At 34.8% G+C, this 21,026-nt stretch overlaps 1 protein-coding gene across 6 annotated transcripts in view; it reads left to right on the plus strand.

Annotated features, from left to right (window-relative positions):
• CEP290 (centrosomal protein 290) overlaps window positions 1–21,026 on the plus strand; it is a 90,744-nt gene that overhangs the window by 61,348 nt on the left and 8,370 nt on the right. For 2 of the 6 annotated variants that reach the window (XM_054238708.2, XM_078337047.1), the window contains 3 exons: window positions 3,803–3,948; window positions 4,276–4,431; window positions 7,046–7,292. In XM_054238708.2, coding sequence (XP_054094683.2) covers window positions 3,803–3,948; window positions 4,276–4,431; window positions 7,046–7,277 — 534 coding nt within the window. In that variant the 3' untranslated portion in view covers window positions 7,278–7,292. Of the gene's footprint in view, window positions 1–3,802; window positions 3,949–4,275; window positions 4,432–7,045; window positions 7,302–11,232; window positions 11,368–12,555; window positions 12,643–14,328; window positions 14,494–15,024; window positions 15,148–16,718; window positions 16,892–21,026 lie in introns of those variants that run through there. The other 4 variants (XM_054238710.2, XM_035257203.3, XM_054238707.2 and 1 more) reach the window with 4 other exon arrangements.

Here is a 21,026-nt window from a genome sequence, read left to right on the forward strand (position 1 = left end):
GCCCAATATTAAAATTAGTATTCAGGAATCTAGTGAGAATATTTTTTCAGATTCTTTAGTGGTTGGGCATTTCTAATTTATACTCAAGAAATGCTTTCATATTGTTTGGAAGTTTTAGTACTTTTTTCTCTGTAAACAGCATTTGTAGTCTACCTCTATAACAAAACCCACCCCTGGGCCTTGAATTTCTTTCTCCATAGCATTTATTACTATCTTAACATACTAGACATTTACTTGTCTGTATGTTCATCTTTTGTTTTTTCTTATTAGACATCAGCTTTGATGGCAGGAACTTTGCCTATTTTACTTATTGTTGTATTCCCAGCACCTAGAACAATCCCTGGCTCATAGTAGATCCTCGGTATTTGTTGAATGAATGTAAATTTTTAAATGTTATAATAGCATTATTCTGAAATCTATACATATGAAGCTTTTGGTGCAGAAAACATGAAAAGAGAACTACTCTCCTATCATCCAATCTTCTCCTCTCTTCCCCTTCAGTCTAGAACATACATACCTGTTTTGGAAAAAGTGCTCAAACCATGTGTTTCTTCTGTCCTCAAACCATAACAACAATCAGTGCAAAAGACTTCTGTGATCCCAAAATATGTGGGGATTTCTCTGCATCAGCAAGTAAGCAGTCGGTTTGGCAGCAGACACCAACTGGGTGTCATCCAATTCAATTCACTATCTGCCTGGAGATAGTGTCAGATCCCATAGAGATCTTCTTTCAGATCCAGTTCCAAGTCAGGCCTCCATGACTTCTGGAGTTCCCACACCCTAGCCCCCAGCTTTGGGTTTGATTAATTTGCTGGAGTGGCCCACAGAAGTCAGGGAAACATTTACTTACATTTACCAGTTTATAATAAAGGTTATTACAAAGGATAGAGGTTAAGAAATGTATAAGGAGAGATATGGGGGAAGGGATATGGAACTTCTATACCCTTCTGGGGTGACACCTTCCTCCAGGAACCTCTGCATGTTCAGTTCTCCAGAAGCTCTCTGAGCCCAGTCCTCTTGGTTTTTTAGGGAACCTTCAAGACATCAGTATTTCTTCTCCCTAGGATATGGGACAGAACCCCCTTGTATTAGGGTTTTATGACCCACATTCAGAAAACAGGAAGATTGCAGTACTGCCTTAGGGCAGGTGAAAGAAGGGCAGGAGAAGGTCAGAGAGACTCTTTTTTCTGAGGTCTGCTCCAGAGGCCTAACACACTCAATATTATAACTAAAGATGATGACAAGTGCTTTGGGAGTTATAAGCCAGGAACCACTAACCAAAGCCTATAATACTCACAGTACTATTCACCTTTGTTGTTTTTCGACTTATTTTTCAATTGTTTTTTTCAGTCTTGCTTCCCTTAATCTTAATTTAGCAGGTAATGCCAGGTGGGATAGAATTGTCAAAACCCAACAAAGTACTGTGTGCTGCAGGATTATTTAATTACATACCTGCTGTACTCCCAGAAATGTAAATACCAGTATTTACATCACGTACAGTAAATACAGTACAGAAAAATTCTTGTACGTATTTCAGAAAAAATGAAATTAATAACTATCAACCACATAGTGATGTCTTTACTTTTTTTTGAGATGGAGTTTTGCGCTTGTCACCCAGGCTGTAGTGCAGTGGCACAATCTCGATCTCAGCTCACTGCAACCTCCAACTCCGTGATTCAAGCGATTCTCCTGCGTCAGCCTCCTGAGTAGCTAGGATTACAGGTGTCTGGCACCATGCCCAGCTAATTTTTATATTTTTTGTAAAGATGGGGGTTTCACCATGTTGATTAGTCTAGTCTCAAACTCCGGACCTCAGGTGATCTGCTGGCCTTGGCCTCCCAAAGTGCTGGATTACAGGCGTGAGCCACCATGCCCTGCCTGAAGTTTTTATAGTTTTTAAAGGGCACTTATTAGCCAAATTAAATAAGGTAGAAAATTGATTAGTATTAGAGAAGAGAATTGGAGAATATTGTTCTCCATTATTTGAGAAGATCATTTTGATAGGACAACTAATTTTAGTTGAGAATTTGGCTTTATTCATTATTTTTTTATTTTTTTGAAACAATGTCTTACTATGTTGCCCTGGCTGGTCTTGAACTCTGGGCTCAAACATTCTTCCTGCCTTGGCCTCCCAAAGTGCTGGGATTACAAGCATGAGTCATGCTTTAAACCATGGTTCTCAACCCTTTCAAGTTCACACATTCTCTTTAATTAAAAATATAATGTTTCATAATGTCCCCTTGACTGTTATAATTGAAATTAGTTAATATAAACTCTACCTACTTAGGTAATTTCAAAAATATCATTATAAATGTCCTAAATGAAATATATAGGGGGAACATAAAAAGAATATTCATATTTCAACATGTAAATGCTTTGACATGACTACGTTGGAAAATATAATTAATTAGTCATGGTTTGCATCTTGATTAATGTGAAATCAAAGCTACAAATGCGGACTGACACAAATGTGTTGTATTGGCAACTCATGGGTCATGATGGTATTGGTAATTTGATTTCCAAAATGGCAAACAAATTGTTGGTACAGTTCTCAGCAAAACAATGTCTATAATCTTACTTTTTATAAGACTGTTGTATTCCTAGAAAACTTAGTGTATAGTAAAACCATTAAGAAATTACTTAATGTGTGAGTTGGAGATAAATTCTTAGCTCAGACTATTGTAAGCAGAATGTTTTACCATATGAATATCCAGTGGAACATTTGAAAGTTGTTCAGTGCATGGGACTATTCTGCTTTGGATAGGCTTTCTGTGGTTACTTTATCATAGTTGTAATAAACCATGACACCTACCCCTTGAAATGCCCTAATTCCTTTCCATTTCATTTTTTTAGCACTTATAACTAGCTAACTTACTACAAAATAGATTTAGATTTGTTTCTTGTTTTATTATCTGCAGTTTGCTCCCTAACCAGCTAGCATCAACTAGATAGTAAGATTAATGAAGATACGGTTTTTTATCTGATTTAGTCATTGCTTCTATTCCTGGTACCTAGAGTAGTACTTGGCACATGGTTAGCACTAAATAGGTATCTGTCATATGAGCGAAGTAATGTGCATTGAAGACTTGAAGAGGCTCTGATGCTAGGAAATTGTCATGGGATAACAGATGAGGTTAGTCAATTGTACAGAGGATTCTCGTTAGAAGCTTACTATAGTCATGATTGTATTAGAATCTTCATTTAAAGACTTCTTGCGGGTATTGGCATTAGTCAGAACTGTCTCCCAGAATTTTATTTGTCTTGAGATAGAATAAACCATAGTTAGCGTAAAGAGCAGTTTTCCTAATAGCTCGGTATGCCTGAAGATTCTAGGCATTAAACAGGTTGAATATCTCTGATCCAAAAATCTGAAATCTGAAACGCTCCAAGATACAAAATTTTTTGAGCACCAATATGATGCCACAAGTTGAAAATTCTTAAGTGACCTCAGATGATGAGTTGCAGTCAGAACACAGTCAAAACTTTGTTTCATGTAAAAAAATCATTAAAAATATTGTATAATACTACCTCCAAGCTATGTGTATATGAAATATAAGAGAATTTTGAGTTTGGACTTGGGACCCATCCCTAAAATACCTCTGTATGTATTTGCAGATATTCCAGACATTTTTAAAAAAAAATTTGAATTTCAAAACACTGCTTGTTCCAAGCATTTCAAAATGAACATATTTACAAATATTCTCTAGGAAATAGCAGTTTACAATTTTTCTTGGAAAATTTTAATTGATAAAGTTAAAATAATAATTGTTAACTTTCCTACTTCCTTTATTATTGTTTACAGAATGCTAAAGAAGAATTAATTAGGTGGGAAGAAGGTAAAAAATGGCAAGCCAAAATAGAAGGAATTCGAAACAAGTTAAAAGAGAAAGAGGGAGAAGTCCATACTTTAACAAAGCAGTTGAATACTTTGAAGGATCTTTTTGCTAAGTGAGTTTGAATATCATTATAAAACTGCTTATGTGTAAAATTCTTTAATGACCTGGAAATTATGTAGCTTTATCATAGTTGATAATATGAGAAATGGTCTAGTTTAAATGATCATTTATTATCTATGATTTACTTTTTATTTTCTTTAAAATGCATTTTAAATATATTTTAACAATTATAAATGGATTCTCCTATGATTTTCTTATAAAGTAGCTTATGACAAACACAGGATGATACAATTTTTATATATTGATTTGGTAATGAGTACGCAATTGAAAAGCCAAACACTGAATGGTATATTTCATGATTCTATATTAAATTCCACAGAGCTGATAAAGAGAAACTTACTTTGCAGAGGAAACTAAAAACAACTGGCATGACTGTTGATCAAGTTTTGGGAGTACGAGCTTTGGAGTCAGAAAAGGAATTGGAAGAATTAAAAAAGAGAAATCTTGACTTAGAAAATGACATATTGTATATGAGGTAAGGTCTTATGTGGAAATGTGCTACCCATTATAATGAAGAAAAACTGGTTGACCTGTAGAAATTGAAATAATAAATGTGTGTTGTCTTAAGCTTGGGTTATGTTGTCTTTTCCCATGTGAATTGAGATATTTCTGGTTCTTTGTATGACATATGTATACATAATTTTGGATTGTATTTTTGACCTTTTGAATATTACATTGTGAGACTGTTGTTCTTGTTTAAATTCTATGGAAAAATGTAGATATTTTTGTTTCAGCATGCAATTGGTCTAATTAGGTTAAGGCCACAAGTTCCAACCTCATGTCTGTGGGCTGTGGTTTTAATATTAGTTGCATTTTCAAAGCCTTTACAATACTCTTCAGATCTGTCCTGCCTGTATACCTCTCAATTAATGGTCTGGTATGTGAGCTAGGTACTATTAGTTCTGTTCTGAGAAACTGGTATTCTCATTAGGATAGATCCATACATGGACAGCTCAAGAGTGAGCCAGGAAGTTCATAAACAACGTTATAGGGTCCCTTTGTTAAGCGCCTCTGTTTTTGCCATCTCTCTGATACTTTGTTTCCCTAGGGATTTCTATTTGTGTCTTTAGTTACCCAGTGATGCTATGTACTTCAGAGTTGCACACTTCTGCAGCAGAACAAGCAAGAGGAGGGTAGAAAGAGGAAGAAAAAAACTACTTTCACTTTACCCTTTTAGTGTTATAGCTCTACTAATTGGAGAAGATTTCGCTCCCAAAAAATTGTAGCTCCTGTGGAGTTCCCATTGCAGCCTCTATTACCACTGCTATGGGATGGCTTAAGGGTTGGGGCCTGAAAGAACAGACAGAGGAAAAAAAATAGTGAGGTATTTTCAAATTCTCTCTCAGTGTTAAAAGATTCCCTTTCTCTTTACTTGAGCTAGAACTACCTGGAGCTCTTTCCATCAGTGCAGATATCCATCTTCAGGTTTCAAATAATGTCTTCAGGGCAGGCAGTAACAGAATAAAAGAAAAGGTAAATTTATCACCTGCTTGCTGCTACTTTAAATTTTGGTATTCTATTGTAATCTGCCTTCTACTGCTTTGCAGAGTCCTCAAATGGTTGCTACGTGCAATTAGGAGAGAGAAGATTGAATATATTTACTGAATTGTACCTGGAACCAGGCCCCCTGTCCTGCATCACCCGTGTCATTTCTTTGCAGAGCCTTTGAGATTTTGTGTGTGTGCTTTGCATCTCTTTCCAAGTTACATTTTCTGATACATTCATGGTCGTGAAAAGCAAAATAAAATCATGTGCTAACATTTAAAACTTTTAAATTTTCTATAGTCCTAACAACAACTAAAACTATTTAATCATCTGTTTCACTCATTTCTTCCGAGGTTAACTTAGGTTGGTTTTACCTAATATGCTATTTCTCCTTCTTTGCATTTACAAATGATCTGTAATTATATCATCATCCTTGTAAAGGGCTAGTATCTACCTGCAACATTTGGATATGACAATATTTACCCTTTATAACACTTTGTCCATTAATCTTCAAAAATTATCATAAATTTGTATTAATGTCTGTTTACTGTTGTGTCATTATGAATGTGATGTGAATATATGAAGTTGAACTTATTTAAAGGAGCACTCCCAGGAGCTTCAAATCCACATTATTTCCTTTTCCTTCTAAGTTATTGTTTCTTAAATCTTTAGAATTTTCCTTGATAGGGAAGAAACAAATTATTGAGGAATTTTTCTTTCTCTTAACATCTGTTTATAGTTACTGTACAGCAGTGGATTTACCCTCCTTGTTTTTCTTTGTCTAAACATATGTTCAAAACAAAACACTATTATTCTTCTTTGCAGGTTTTACAAGGATAAAATCATTTTAGTTTTGAAACCTTTAATACTTTTAGAGGCTTTTTTTCCCTCTAATAATGTGAGTTTGGGCTAAAGTAATTGGAGACTATAGAAACCATTGAATTTGTCTTCTCTCTGAACTCGTTTGAATTTCTAAATTTTATGAATCAGATCTAGATGTTAAAAGGGAGGGGCATATCAAAGAGGAGAACCTTAGCAGAGATAAGAGGCAAGAGTAAATTTCATGTATGGCTAAGAATGGATTTGTATTTACCTAAGTAAAGGTAGACTCCTGGACAGTAAGGTTGGCTAGATGGGGAGGTGCCACTCAAAGAGGGTTTTGTAGGTCAGGCAAATGTATTTAGACTTGAAGTGTTAAATTATCTGGAATCATTAAGAGTCTTTTTAGATCCTTAAGCTTCTTGAGAAGGCCATGGATATTATACAATTATTATATAATATTTTAAGATAGTGTTTTTGTTTATCTTATGTAATTCCATATGAATAGGTTCTGCTTTAGAAATGGTAATGTATTTCAGTACATCAAAATACACGTTTTGACTCATCATTTAAAGGAGCCCTACAGTGAATGCTCTTTGAAGTAGAGGATTGCTTTATACTACTAATTGTGATATCCGAATTTATTTTTTGTAAAGTTTAGAAGGTTTGAAGAATTTAAAAATAGTGTTAATAAACACATTGAACTTTTCTATCTTGTATTTTTATATAGTATAACAGAGAATAGTAGAAATCTGAATAGTAAAGAGTCTGGTTTTTGTTCATAGGGCCCACCAAGCTCTTCCTCGGGATTCTGTTATAGAAGATTTACACTTACAAAATAGATACCTCCAAGAAAAACTTCATGCTTTGGAAAAACAGTTTTCAAAGGATGTATATTCTAGGCCTTCAGTAAGTGTATATATATTATTATTTTTTCTTTTTTCTATGTTTAAATGCATAAAAGTGAAATCAACTCCTTTCTTAATCTGGCCAAAAGTATTACAGCTTTCTCATTAATAGCATTATAGTAGATGCAACTTTTATTTTTACCAGATAGGGATGAATAATAATTTAATTCTTTTTAACATAATAACAGTAGACTGAAGATTTTTAAGCTTTGCATAAAACTCATTAATGAGTTCTAGAAGTTTTAAATGTGTAGTTATCACAATGCATTTTGCTGTGGCAGCAGTATACAGTTAAATAAAACAGGAAAATATGTTCCAGGATTGTTTCCATTCAAATATTTATGGTATAGTTTTAGTTTATAAAAACTAATTTATCATTAATGTAGAATTATTTGTTGGATTTTTTTTAATGCCTAGTGTATTTTTTTTTCTTTTCATGTTTCTTCATTCTTCCACCTTAAGCAGAATCAGGTATGTGACAGAACTATGTTTTCATTGCTTGTTACCATTATTAATAAATACAAGGGCCTGATATTTTTCACAAAAGAAACACTTTGTTCAGAACCAAAAAAGATCATAGCAATATTCAGAATTAAAAATGGGAAGAAAATAGTTTCCAAGAATGACTCACATAATTGGGTACTGAGAAATATTCAGTGGTATTACAGTAATAATGAAAAATACAAATCAAGATATTGTAGATGCTATTGAGTTAAATAAATCTGAGGCAAGACCAAAGAGTAAAGTCAATTTACATCAACAAATGGTAGCAGATTGTAACTCCTTTTTTGAAAATGAATCATGATCCTAAGATGATAAAATTAATCAAGAATGTTGTCAAAATGACAAACAGGAACATAAAAATGAGGAAGAGAATAAGATAGGCAAGAGTGAGAAAAGATAGAACCATAGCTGAAGATGTCAGTCATGACAACTACAGGGATCTGGAAGAATCTGCTATGGAGGACTGTGATTATGTGACAGTTGCTGATGCTGTGGATCAGTGTGCTGAGGGTGATGAAACTGATGTGCCAGTCCAGCCAAGAAAGAATACATCCCTGGTTTGGATACATGGCCGTCCTTTCTTTGTTAACTGAATTTTCTTATAGTAAGTAGCTTACACACATATATAGTGTAATAGGGAAAGTGTGTAAGATTTAGAAAAAGCATTAACTATTAGTAAGCTTTATCTTAAGCTCTTCTGACTAGTTCCTACAAAAATTAGTGAATATGCATTTTCTAATTTAGTGCTTTTTTTAATAATTGGTGTTCATAAACAATATCGTATTAGATAAATGAATAGCAAAAATAAGGCACTTAAGAGGTGATTGTTTTGCCTTAGAAATTTCTAATGCATCTAGCTATATTTAGAAGTAAGATCTCACTACAGTGAATTATATCAGTAAAATTTTGTTACAGTATTGTGCAACATCCTAAGATATATAGCATGTTCCTCTAGTGGCTTTTTTTGCCATGTTTTATAACAGATACTTTTGTTATAATGAGATATTACATATGTTGCTGTCTATATTGTTGTAGGCTCAGGCAGGATGCTGTGGCTTACTCCTGTAATCCCTTTGGGAGGCAGAGGCAGGAAGATTGCTTGAGGCCAAGAGTTTGAGACCAGCTTGGGCAGCATAGCCAGACCCTCTATCTACGAAAGATTTAAAAATTTAAACAGAGGTAGTGGAACATGTTTGTAGTCCTAGCTGTTAGGGAGGCTGAGGTGGGAGGATCATTTGAGCCCAGGAGTTCGATGTTACATTGCCCTATTCCACTCCAGCTTGGGCAATGGAGTGATACCCTCTCTCTAAAATAATAATAATGATAATGATAAATTAAATGGTGGTAGGCTCTGTGCCTTAGCATATTTTTCACACAGGCTGGGTAAAGTGTCTCATGCTTACAATCCCAGCACTTTGGGAGGCCAATGCGTCAGAAGCACTTGAAGCCAGGAGTTGAACACCAGCCTTGAGAGACCCCATCTCTACCAAATACCATAGGTATTTATCATTTGCTGAATCAAATAGGTACCACAGAAGAGAGGAAGTTAGGGAGACAGAAATAGTCCCTGTCTGAAATAACCGTAAAAGTTATCCTGTCTAGTGCCTTCATTTATAAAATGTAAAAACTGACAACCTTATGTAAGTGGTAGAATTTGCTTAGTATTAACCTAATAGTGGTAGCATTTGAATGTATACTTGGGCTTTCTTAGGAAGTGGAAATGTATTCTTGTGATTTTATACATCAACAAAATGTGTGTCTTCTTTTTTGCCACTGCATGTATGCATATGCATACACATCTCAAACAAAAATCAGATGGACACATGCAGTCACTGGATCTAAAAGATGTTATAAAGTTGTATATAATAGGTATTTTATAATTATAAATTTTAAGACCCATAATGTTGGTGGAATAACTGACTTTACAGCCCATTAAGCCAATAGAGACTGAAGGGAATACAGAAGAAAAAAAGTTGTGCTGAATAATTTTAAAAAATTATTTCATATGATGCTTTTAACAGTCCTGTGAGGTAGGTGGTATTCTAATTTATAGAAAAATGCATAGAAATATATCATTAAGCACAGTTTAAAAAAATAGAGTTTAGAATGACAAGTAACAATAAATATAACTAATAACCCAATGTAGATTCATTCAGGTCAAAAAAATGCAAATATAATATTGATGGGTTTCAAAGGAGGGAACTGTTATTTTAACTCAAAGAATGAAGGAAATCTTTCTGAAGAAGGTAAGAATTAAGGCAGTTCTTTTGTAGCCTAGTATATTCATTTGCTAAGGTGGCTGTAACAGACTACTACAGATTTGGTGGCTTAAACAATAGAAATTTATGGTCTTAGTTCTGGAGACCTGGAAGTCCAAAATCAAGATGTAAGCAGGGTTGCTTTCCTCTGAACAATATGAGGGAAAGATCTTTCCCAGACCTCTCTCCTTGGCTTATAAATGGCCATCGTTTTGCTGTCTCTTCAATCATCTTTTTTCTCTATAGTCTCTGTGTCTAAATCCCCAAATTTTTCCTTCTCATAAGGATAGCTGTCATAGTCGAATAGGGTTTACCTTAAAATCTCATTTTAACTTGATTACCTCTGTAAAGACACAGTCTCCAAATAAAGTCACATTCTGAGGTACTGGAAGTTATGACTTTAATAAATAAATGTTTAGAGTAAGGGGAACCCAGTTTGACCCATAATGGTTAGATAACAATCATGCCCTACTTTGGACTAACAAAACCACCATAAATTACCGAGTCCAGCTCGGCTGTAGAGACCCCCACCTAGGCGGCGCTGAAGGCATTAGGAAGCAGAGACCCAGATATGACTGCAAAGTGCGACTACCCAGGAGCCAACACCCTTCTGAGCTGAGAGCCTCAGGGGGCTGAGGGTTTCCAGAAGATTCTGACCCACGTATTTAGTCTCTCTGAACAGGTGATTACTATTAACAAACAGGTGTTCTGTGTTTTCTCATAGAACCAAGATAAACTAGGTAGGCAGCTGGTGCCTGCTTAATCACTGATCAAGGACAAACCAGAAAGTATTCTCCATGAGGGAGCCATGGGGGCAGGGTCACATATCCCATGCTTAAAGAATTGTTTTAACGGATATATGATATACATTTACTGTTTTGCTACTTTAGAATGCCCCAAGTAGTTTTCCACTCGGTTGCTGGGGCGGTGGGGGGCATGCGGTGGTTAGGTTTTCCTTACCATCATTTGTCTTAGCAAACAATGTAATTTTATCATACACTTAGCAGTTCTCAACAGTAAATCAGCCTAACCGTTATGAAATTATACATGAAGGCATTATATGTGTGGACATTATTAAGTCGTACTTAACTTTGCTTCCATTTAAATTAAACCATACTACATTTTCTTCTGCAAGTTTTGTATTATAACTGACTTATTTTTGGCTTTCTCCAGAAACTGATTTTCTCATATTCCTTTGAGCGAAAAAAACTTATGTTTTGGCAGTATTTTCTTATCTAGTAGGTCTTTTGTGCCTTTTATTTGTTAAACTTTTAAAATATGCCTAATTTCATTTTTCTGAAGACTTCAGGAATAGAGTCAGATGATTATTGTCAGAGAGAACAGGAGCTTCAGAGGGAAAACTTGAAGTTGTCATCTGAAAATATTGAACTGAAATTTCAGCTTGAACAAGCAAATAAAGATTTGCCAAGATTAAAGGTAAATTTAATATTTTTTATTATAGTTAGGAAATCTAATACCTAAGACTTTTTCCTTAGTTGTTATGTTTACTTATATTAGCTTATTAAGAAGTCAGAAATGCATTTTCCTAAAATATCATAGTGATGGTATACTTTATCCATTTTCTCTTTAATATTTATTTGTTGAAGGCTTACTTTATATCAAGCACCTCCAGGTGCTGAGAAACAGCAGTCAAAAAATTCCTTACACTCATAGTACTTACATTCTAGTGGAGAAAACTGACAATAAACAAGTCACTAGATAGTATGTCCTCTGATATTAGTCCTAAGGAGAGAAATAAGCATGATTGGTGTAAAGAGTATGGGGAGGGGGAAGGGTTTAATTTAAAATAGGATGGTAAGGGAGGTCTTCCTTAATAAGATGATATACGAACAGAGACCTAAGGAGAGATAAGGAAGTGGGTCATACAGATATGAGAAAAAGAATTATAGACAACAGAAATAGCAAGTTCAAATATCCTGAGGTAAGAAGATACGTGGTATATTTCATTAAAAATTATCACACTGTAAAATTGAATAATTTATTTCTTTTAAATATTTTACTTTATTCTGTTATTAGTAACAATTTTTTAATCTTTGGTTTTCTAAAAGTCTTACCCTATTTATGGGAATCATTTTTTCTCTTGGCTAATTGCTTCAGTTCTGTTTTCTAATTTAGAATGTTAGCAATCTGTTAATTCCACTGATAATGATATAATTAAGCTATGTCCTGCCTCACACTGTTTATTTATTCATTTATTTATTTGAGGGCACTAACCTGCCATTTTTTTTCTGTCTTTTTTTTTTGGTACTGCTTCTTATTCTGGTTTTACATTGATAGAACCAGTATTAGAAGTTCACTTGCCTTTTGCTCTGTACACTTGGTAAGGATCTACATGTGCAATATATGGGATGGTTAGAATCAGAATTCTAAATTTGTATTATTGACTCAGGCAGTCATGTGGGAAGTATATCAACATTTCATATACACAGTATTCTTTATTAATTCAACTTCTTAGTTCAAAATCTTCCTCATTAGTATAGGGACCTAATTATTTGTTTTGGCTATACAATTGAAGAGATTGATGGTTCACATAAATAGTTTGCCTTTTCTTTTCAGTGGCTAAAGCTATGTTAAATTGTTACACGTTTGCTTGTTATCTTTCAGAATCAAGTCAGTGATTTGAAGGAAATGTGTGAATTTCTTAAGAAAGAAAAAGCAGAAGTTGAGCGGAAACTTGGCCATGTTAGAGGGGTATGTGAGAATTTACCATACATTTGTTTTGGTTTCAGCAGGGATAAGCCAGAAATGAAAAGTTTATATATATCATAATAGTAGTGATATGCTTTTATTAGTGTCCTGTAGCTTCAGTTTTTATTCTGCATCTGTAATATAAAACACTTAAGTATTCCTGTGTGTCTCAAATAATGTATTTTTCATCTGTTATACCTTATATACTTTCATCTCTATTTTTTATTGAATATGCCTCCACAGCTTGAAAACGTTTAACTTCCAGGAATCTTTTTGTTAGTTGAGGTAACTGCTAACTAACTGGTCCTTGAGCCAGTGCTGACATTTTGTAACCATTTGTTATGATATCTTCAAGCCTTCTTGGTATAATGTTTTATAAATACATTGTTCTTCCCCCACTTTTTTATTCTTGTACTTTTCTTCCTATGTTTTTATTCACCTTATATAATGAATAAATGTTGTTTATGAGATCAAGGCCAAAGACTTAAACTCCTGTTGATTTCATGTTGCTGAGTGTCATAAATGGAAGCAATCATAATGCTGTCATTCTGGTAGTAATATTAAGTATATGATGGATTCAGTGATAATATTATGTGTTATTAGAAAAATATTCAGAACAAGCCATGTGCCATGGCTGACGCTGTAATCCCAGCATTTTAGGAGGCTGAGGCAGGTAGATTACTCGAAGTTAGGAATTCGAGACCAGCCTGGCCAACATGGTGAAACCCCGTCTCTACTAAAAATACAAAAAATTAGCTGGGCATGGTGGCGCGTCCCTGTAATCCCAGCTACTCAGGAGGCTGAGACAGGAGAATTGCTTGAACCTGGCAGGTGGAAGTTACAGTGAGCCATGGTCGCACAACTGTACTCCAAACTGGGTGACACAGCGAGACCCCATGTTAAAAAAAAAAAAAGGAAAAATATTCAGAACAAATATCTTGCTGACAGAAACATTTGATTCATCAATGAAAATACGTTAATTTGACCTTTGCTATGTAAGTTAATTATGAAAATATATACTAAAATGATGTAAACCTTTATATTATAGGATTATTCTTATTTATGGATGATTACTAAACTGCAAAAAAATTAAGCATACCATTTAACTGTTAAAAAATAATTTTATTTTAAATAAGCAGTTAAACTTATTAAGTAGTGATTCATCTCTGTTGATATATTTATGCAAGATTTTTTATTTCAGATATCTCTTCTATTTATATTGGACAGAAACTGAATTTCTAAGCAATAGCAATTCTTAGAGAAAACTGCCTCTATTATGTACAATTAAAATTTAATTATTAATGAGCTCTTTAAAGACACAATTTCTCTTGTATGGTTTTATTTCATATAATGAAAACACTGATATACTGGAGAGAACATTAGCTAAATAGATTATTTAGATTTATTTATTTTGATCAGACATCAAGGCTAGAGACTATTTAAGCTATTACTTATTAGATGCCTGATTTTAGGAATGTCAAATTTCCTTAGTCTTGGTTTTCTTTTATTTAAAATGGAAATTATAATTTCTATCTTATAGAATTGTTTTAAGGACTGACTGAATTAACACAGTTTTACTTCAAATATTGGATGTATTAATACTGAGTAGAATGTACCTGTCATATTGTTGGCATTTAGTATTATACACTCTAAAACATATGATTAAAGATTTAACATATTCTTTTGTAGTCCGGTAGAAGTGGAAAGACAATCCCAGAACTGGAGAAAACCATTGGTTTAATGAAAAAAGTAGTTGAAAAAGTCCAGAGAGAAAATGAACAGTTGAAAAAAGCATCAGGAATATTGACTAGTGAAAAAATGGCTAATATTGAGCAGGAAAATGAAAAATTGAAGGTAATTATTTTTGTGTGATCATATTTAGGGGAATATTTTACTGTTTTGTTACTATTTAGGAAAATTTCAAATATGCTTATTACTATATAAAATGGCATTAATGAATACAGTACATATTTTATACATATAAAAAAAACTTATGAGAGGCATGCTAAGGTTTATAGAGTAGGTCAACCTGATCTTCCTTGTTATTCCAAGACCAATACTTTTCTCTCTGACAGCACAGATTAAATACCTGTGTCTATTTTTAGAAATACAGACACCCAAGCTCCCATCCCTGAATTGATTTAATTATTTTAGGGTGAGTCCTAACACAGGTATGTTTGTTGTTATTATTTTAAGTCATCAGTTTATGTTTAATGTGTAGCCAGTGTTGGGAACTTCTAATATTCAAATGAAGACTTTAATTCTAATCTTATAAAATATAGTCTCCAAAATGACTTTGAATTAACATTTATGAGTTTATAATATTATCTTTTGTTTCCTTATCTTGATAATGTATAGTTTTTGTTTTTTTGTTTTTTTTACTAGGCCGAATTAGAAAAACTTAAAGCTCATTTTGGGCATCAGTTGAGCATGCACTATGAATCCAAGACCAAAGGCACAGAAAAAGTTATTGCTGAAAATGAAAGGCTTCGTAAAGAACTTAAAAAAGTATGACTTTTATGAATGATTATCATTATCGATTTTTATTTCACTTAATATGTCTTGGAAAACTGAAAGTATATCCTTGATGAGAGTGTCTATTCAAGGTAGATATTAAGAGATTGAGGAATTGTGTTTTTATTGCCTGCTGTCATCACATTCAACCATGAAAAACATTGATAATAAAAGCAAGTTTAGAGGCACTGTAATGTAGACATTAGCCTAGATTTAATTTCTAGCTCTATTATTTGTTAGCCATGGGAACTAGGGTCAACTAATTATCACCTCTCTGTTCCCCAGTTTCCTGTGTAAAATTTCCAACTGTAAAATTGGGAATAACAAGTATATCTATCTCACAGAGCTGTGTGGAGTTTCAGTTAATGTTTGTGCATGTGAATTAGGCCAATACATACTAAGGAGTATATGAAACTGTCTTGTTAAACGGTAAGGTTTATTTTGCTTATTCAGCAAAATATATTCCTTAACTCCAAATATCTGTTACTTATATGGAAGATCTAGTGAATAAGTTAAAATTAATATTTTAAAACTAGTTAGAATATTATCTGAATATATTATGAGGCCCAATTATACTGTGCTTGGAATATGGATGTTTAATAATAGAAATAGGCCGGGCGCAGTGGCTCATGCCTGTAATCCCAGCACTTTGGGAGGCCGAGGCAGGTGGATCACGAGGTCAAGAGATTGAGACCATCTTGGTCAACATGGTGAAACCCCGTCTCTACTAAAAATACAAAAAAATTAGCTGGGCATGGTGGCGCATACCTGTAATCCCAGCTACTAAGGAGGCTGAGGCAGGAGAATTGCCTGAACCCAGGAGGCGGAGGTTGCGGTGAGCTGAGATCGTGCCATTGCACTCCAGCCTGGGTAACAAGAGCGAAACTCCATCTCAAAAAAAAAAATAGAAATAATCTACACTTTGGGAGGCTGAGATGGGTGGATCACAAGGTCAGGAGTTTGACACCAGCCTAACCAACATGGTGAAACCCTGTCTCTACTAAAAAAAACAAAAATTAGCCAGGCGTTGTGGCACATGCCTGTAATCCCAGCTACTCAGGAGGCTGAGGCAGGAGAATCGCTTCGACCCACAATGGAGAGGTTGCAGTGAGCCGTGATCACACCACTGCACTCCAGCCTGGGTGACAGAGTGAGACTCCATCTCAAATAATAGTAATCTACCTTACTTAACACATACTTTATGCTTATAGCTAGGTCTCTTAAGCATTAGGAAGTCAAAACAAAGAATCGTTTACATGTGTAAAGGTATAAACTATCCCATTTTTTCTAAAAATATTACAGAGGAACAAAATGTCAAATTTAAAGTAATCACTAGTATCTAAATATACTTCTCTGACCTCATTTTCATGATTTGTTGTTCTAGTTATTGGCCAGATTGCTTCTTTAGAGGAGGGGAAATGTTGAATTTATTGAAATTTTAATCAGCATTTAGATCCCCAGGTTATTTTTTATTTTTCAATTTGTGATGATAATTTTGAATACACTGACTCTATGAGAACAATATTATGTTTTCTCATAATATACTAATTAGCATTTAATGATAGGAAACTGATGCTGCAGAGAAATTACGGATAGCAAAGAATAATTTAGAGATATTAAATGAGAAGATGACAGTTCAATTAGAAGAGACTGGTAAGAGACTGCAATTTGCAGAAAGCAGAGGTCCACAGCTTGAAGGTGCTGACAGTAAGAGCTGGAAATCCATTGTTGTTACAAGGTAGGAACAGAGTTTTAAACTTGTACAAAGTTTAATCATTTCAAATGTTGGCATTATTGTTTTAAAAGACAACACTATTCTGAATAACCTTGTTTCTTCCTGATAAATAGCTTAGTTGTTGTTTTAACCTAATACTTTTTCTGTTGTAGTATTGGCAGAGTCTTTTTCTTCCTTAAAATGTTTAACTTATTTAACCTTGTTTTGGTGGCAGGGCATGGAACAGAGTAGAGCTGGGGCTGGGTGAAGGTGTTGGAGCTGTGTGTGCATCATGAAGCTGTTATTAGCCATGAGCCTGGGCTGAGGCTGCTCAGCTTCTCCTGGGTGCTATTTTTCTCCAAAACTGCAGCTGCAGCTTCTTGATTGTATAATTTGCTTTCCTAAGTATGAGCCAGGAATAATTGAGCTGTCTTGTCATAATGTGTGGCATACTGGATCTAGGCTGTGCTGCAATGCTTTTGCAGCTATATCCTGGGCAACCTTCTCTTCAGATAGCCCCAAGAGATGAATTCACCAGCAGCTTTGATGCCTTTCTAGTTTCTGCTTCCTGCTACCTGATTTTCTCCCACCCTGACTACATGGGATTCCCACCTGTGAAACTAATTTTTGTGGCTGTGAAAGAGGTGGTGGGAGTTTGAGTAAACATTCATATGTCTGTTGCCACTATCATCATGTGTGGTTCATCATGACTGTGATGAGGAGGTAAAAGGCTCTTCTCATTTCCAATTTTAAGCAGCTGCTTCAAGGAGTCTGGAAGTCATTGACCAGTGGGATCCTGCCCATGTTTTTTCCCATTAAAGTCATCCTGTATGAAGTAGTATCCTTTACCATCTAGCACATCTACCATCCTCATTTCAAAAGACATACTCATCTTTATCTCAACATTCTGATAGAGATCCTTATGTCCATGCACCTCCAATATCCCCTTTGATGTCTCTGAGGCTTTATCTTCCCCATCTGCTATTTGGAATAGTCCTGATGGCAAGATAGTGACCAACCTCACTGCAACTAGGATGGGAGTCTTAGCACTGTGAGGCTATAGCAAGTCCCACCGAGGGCCTGCTCCACAGCACTTGCTCTGTCAACCAACTCTAAGGAGAAAAAAGAAAGATTAAGTAGGCACATTAAAGGACAGCCCAGATGGCCGTGAAGTCCTGGAGGAGTCCTTGGTTCCTGTCCTAATACTAAACCTAGAGTATTCAGAATCCATGCTTCTCCACATCAGCTCTTACTTTTCCCATCTACACACTGGAGTGGGGGATGGGGTCTCTTCTACTCTCTTCTCAGACCCTAGCAGTGGCTCTCAGCCAGCAGTCCTAAATGCTGATTTCTTGGTCATTTCTTTGTTTTCTTCTATAATCATGTATGGACTCAGAACAAATTTTGAGTTATTCTGAAATCTATTTATGCAACAGATATTTATTTAGTACCTCCTACTGCCATACTCTGCTTTATGTTGGATATTATTTCTAAAAAGCCCACCTTGCCTAGGTTTTCTCAAAGAACCAGGTAGCTTCACTGGTTTAGAAAGATTTAATTCTTACTATGATCTTAAGTAAATTCCATTCTTTCTGTGGGCTCAAGTTTTTTTCTAAGTGGGCTCTATGGGGCTACAGAAGAAATTGTTAGTGCAAAAAGGGTTTATAAGGTTTATAAATGGTTAGTAGGTGGTGATATTTCACCATAATTGAAGATGACTTTGCATTTTAGATCATATATGTCATTTTAGTCTGAGAACTATACAGGTCACTGAGCATAAACCTCAGTAAACTGTTTCCAGAAGACATAGTCTAAGTAGAACTCTCTTGACAGAGAGAAGTCTTGTTTTGATCCTTGACCTCTAGGTTCCCTAAATCCATTAAAAAAAAAGAAAGAAAAAAAAAAATGTACTAAAGTTTACATCTGAGAGGATTATACACCCTTCTCAAGAAAACAGTTTAGAGAGATCTTTTCGGGACCCATGACACAGGTCTTGCTCATGCTGATATCCTTATAGTTGCTTTATTACTTACTCAACAAACTTATTAATACATATTCTATCAGGCCTTTTGATGACTGCTGGGACAAACCAGGGTGATGCGGGGGCTGTTTTAGATAGGGTGACCAGAGAAGGCCTCTCTACTTGGGTGGCTTTTGAACAGATAATTAGATTAAGTGAAGGAGTAAGCTTCTGATATTTCACCCTTTACTTACTTGTGGTAGATCTGTGATAGTATCTGGCAGGCTAAAAACATTCCAAGTTTCTAAGATCTAACAAAAGCTGTTTCAATTTATTTAGACCATCATAATTTTCCTTTCTTGTATTATCCTAGCAGATTTTGTTGCCAAAGCTATACTGGCCATTTTAACTTAGAAGGCATTCTTTCTATTCATTTTCTGGAAAAGTTTGAATACTGTAAACATTTTTCTTTAGGTATGATGAACCTGTAAAACTGTTTGGCTTAATTACAAAATTTTTTCTGAAGTATTTTTTGAACTATTGTTTCTTTAATAATTGCAAATCTATTCAGATTTTTACAAGCTTTATCCCTCTCCCATCATACACTATTTCTCTCACCCATGCTTTTGCACAATTGTATCTAAAATGTTTTTCTACCTAGATACCTCCTATGTGTGTCTGTGAGAAAAGCTTTTGATTTGCCATCTTTATATTTCTAAGAATATCTAGTAATATAGAATTTTATATTCTAATGAATTTTACTTTGCATTTTCTTATTTTGTGATTGAAAAAACGTATTAATTTTAAACTGGTCAAATCAGGCTCCATCCTTGTTTATAATCTTGAAAAATATAAAAATCCTTAATTTTGATTAGGCCATCTGTTAATTAAGGATACCTTATCTGTTGCCACCACTTTTTAATACTAAATATGTAACAAACTTTGACTAGCAAAAAAAGAGTAAGATATTCTTATTTTTAGTACAGTAATTTTAACTGACTTTTAAATCAGTGACGTTAAATATTTGCCATGTCTATACTTACTGAGGTCATTCTTCTGTAACTGCTTCCTGCTGAAAAGGGGTATCGAGGGTCTTCTGGGTCCCTCCTCCCTGCTTGCTGTCTAAAGGCCTTTCCAGGTGCCGTTTTATTCTCTCCTGATTATGTTCAGTCTCATACTTGTAGAGTTAATCAAGTCTATCTGCAACTCTTCCACCACCACAAGATATGGGGGCGTTTAACACAGCTCTGAATCTAAAGAGCTTTTATTTCTTATAAACTTCTAATGAGTAAGAATTAGGGCCTGATTCTCTATTATATTTTCCTTCCCAGACTTTTATTGGTATTTTTCAGTTGCTTTTTATTCAGTTCTTAACATTGGCCATACTATTTTTGGTTGTGATCCTACTAATCCCCCTTCTCTCCAGACAATAGAGTTGTTGATCTCAATATGTATAAATTCTAAGTAATTGTAGTTCTTTATCTGCCATCTGAATTCCATGTTACTGTAAGAGGACTGGCCAGTGCAATTAATGCTAAGTATCTCCTTTGGGGACCAATAATCAGTAATTCCACAGGACTTGTTGTGCAGCACCTCAGCCTCTATCACAAGACAAAATTCCCAGATTAATGTTCTTAACTTAGGGGACCATTTTTTATTTGTATTTAGGTTTTGAATGGCCAAAACATTGTTACTTTATTTCCTACATTATTACAGAAAATACTAAGGCCAGAGATCATTAAAGGAAGGAAAGAATATGTGCCCAATGTGTGAAACTTTCTTTTACTTCTATCCCAACTCCAGAAATACTCACTTTAATCGTGATAACGGTTATCATCATTACCGTATCAGGCTGTTCTGCTTTCTTCACGTTTTCCTCCGCTATTTGTGAAAGCTTTTTAATTTGACCCCAAGTTGGTGGTGATGTTTGGCGTGTCCTCCTTGTGGGAACAGTACTCCACCTCGATGTTAATCTTGCCATCTCTGTGAATGAGGGGTCTTCTGCAAGCCTCTTTTTTGGTATCTAGCTCATAGTACAGCTTTAAATGTCTGGATGGTACCCCCACCATTGTTGATTTGTACCTAAAGAAATGCAAGCAAATCCTCTCCCACAGGTTATTACATTACCTCTTTCATCTCGCCACAAAGTATTTGATTCTAACCTCCAGGGGCTTACACCCCCTGAGTTGGGAGAATAAT

This window comes from Callithrix jacchus, chromosome 9, assembly GCF_049354715.1.
Source record: "Callithrix jacchus isolate 240 chromosome 9, calJac240_pri, whole genome shotgun sequence".
Taxonomy (NCBI): domain Eukaryota; kingdom Metazoa; phylum Chordata; class Mammalia; order Primates; family Cebidae; genus Callithrix; species Callithrix jacchus.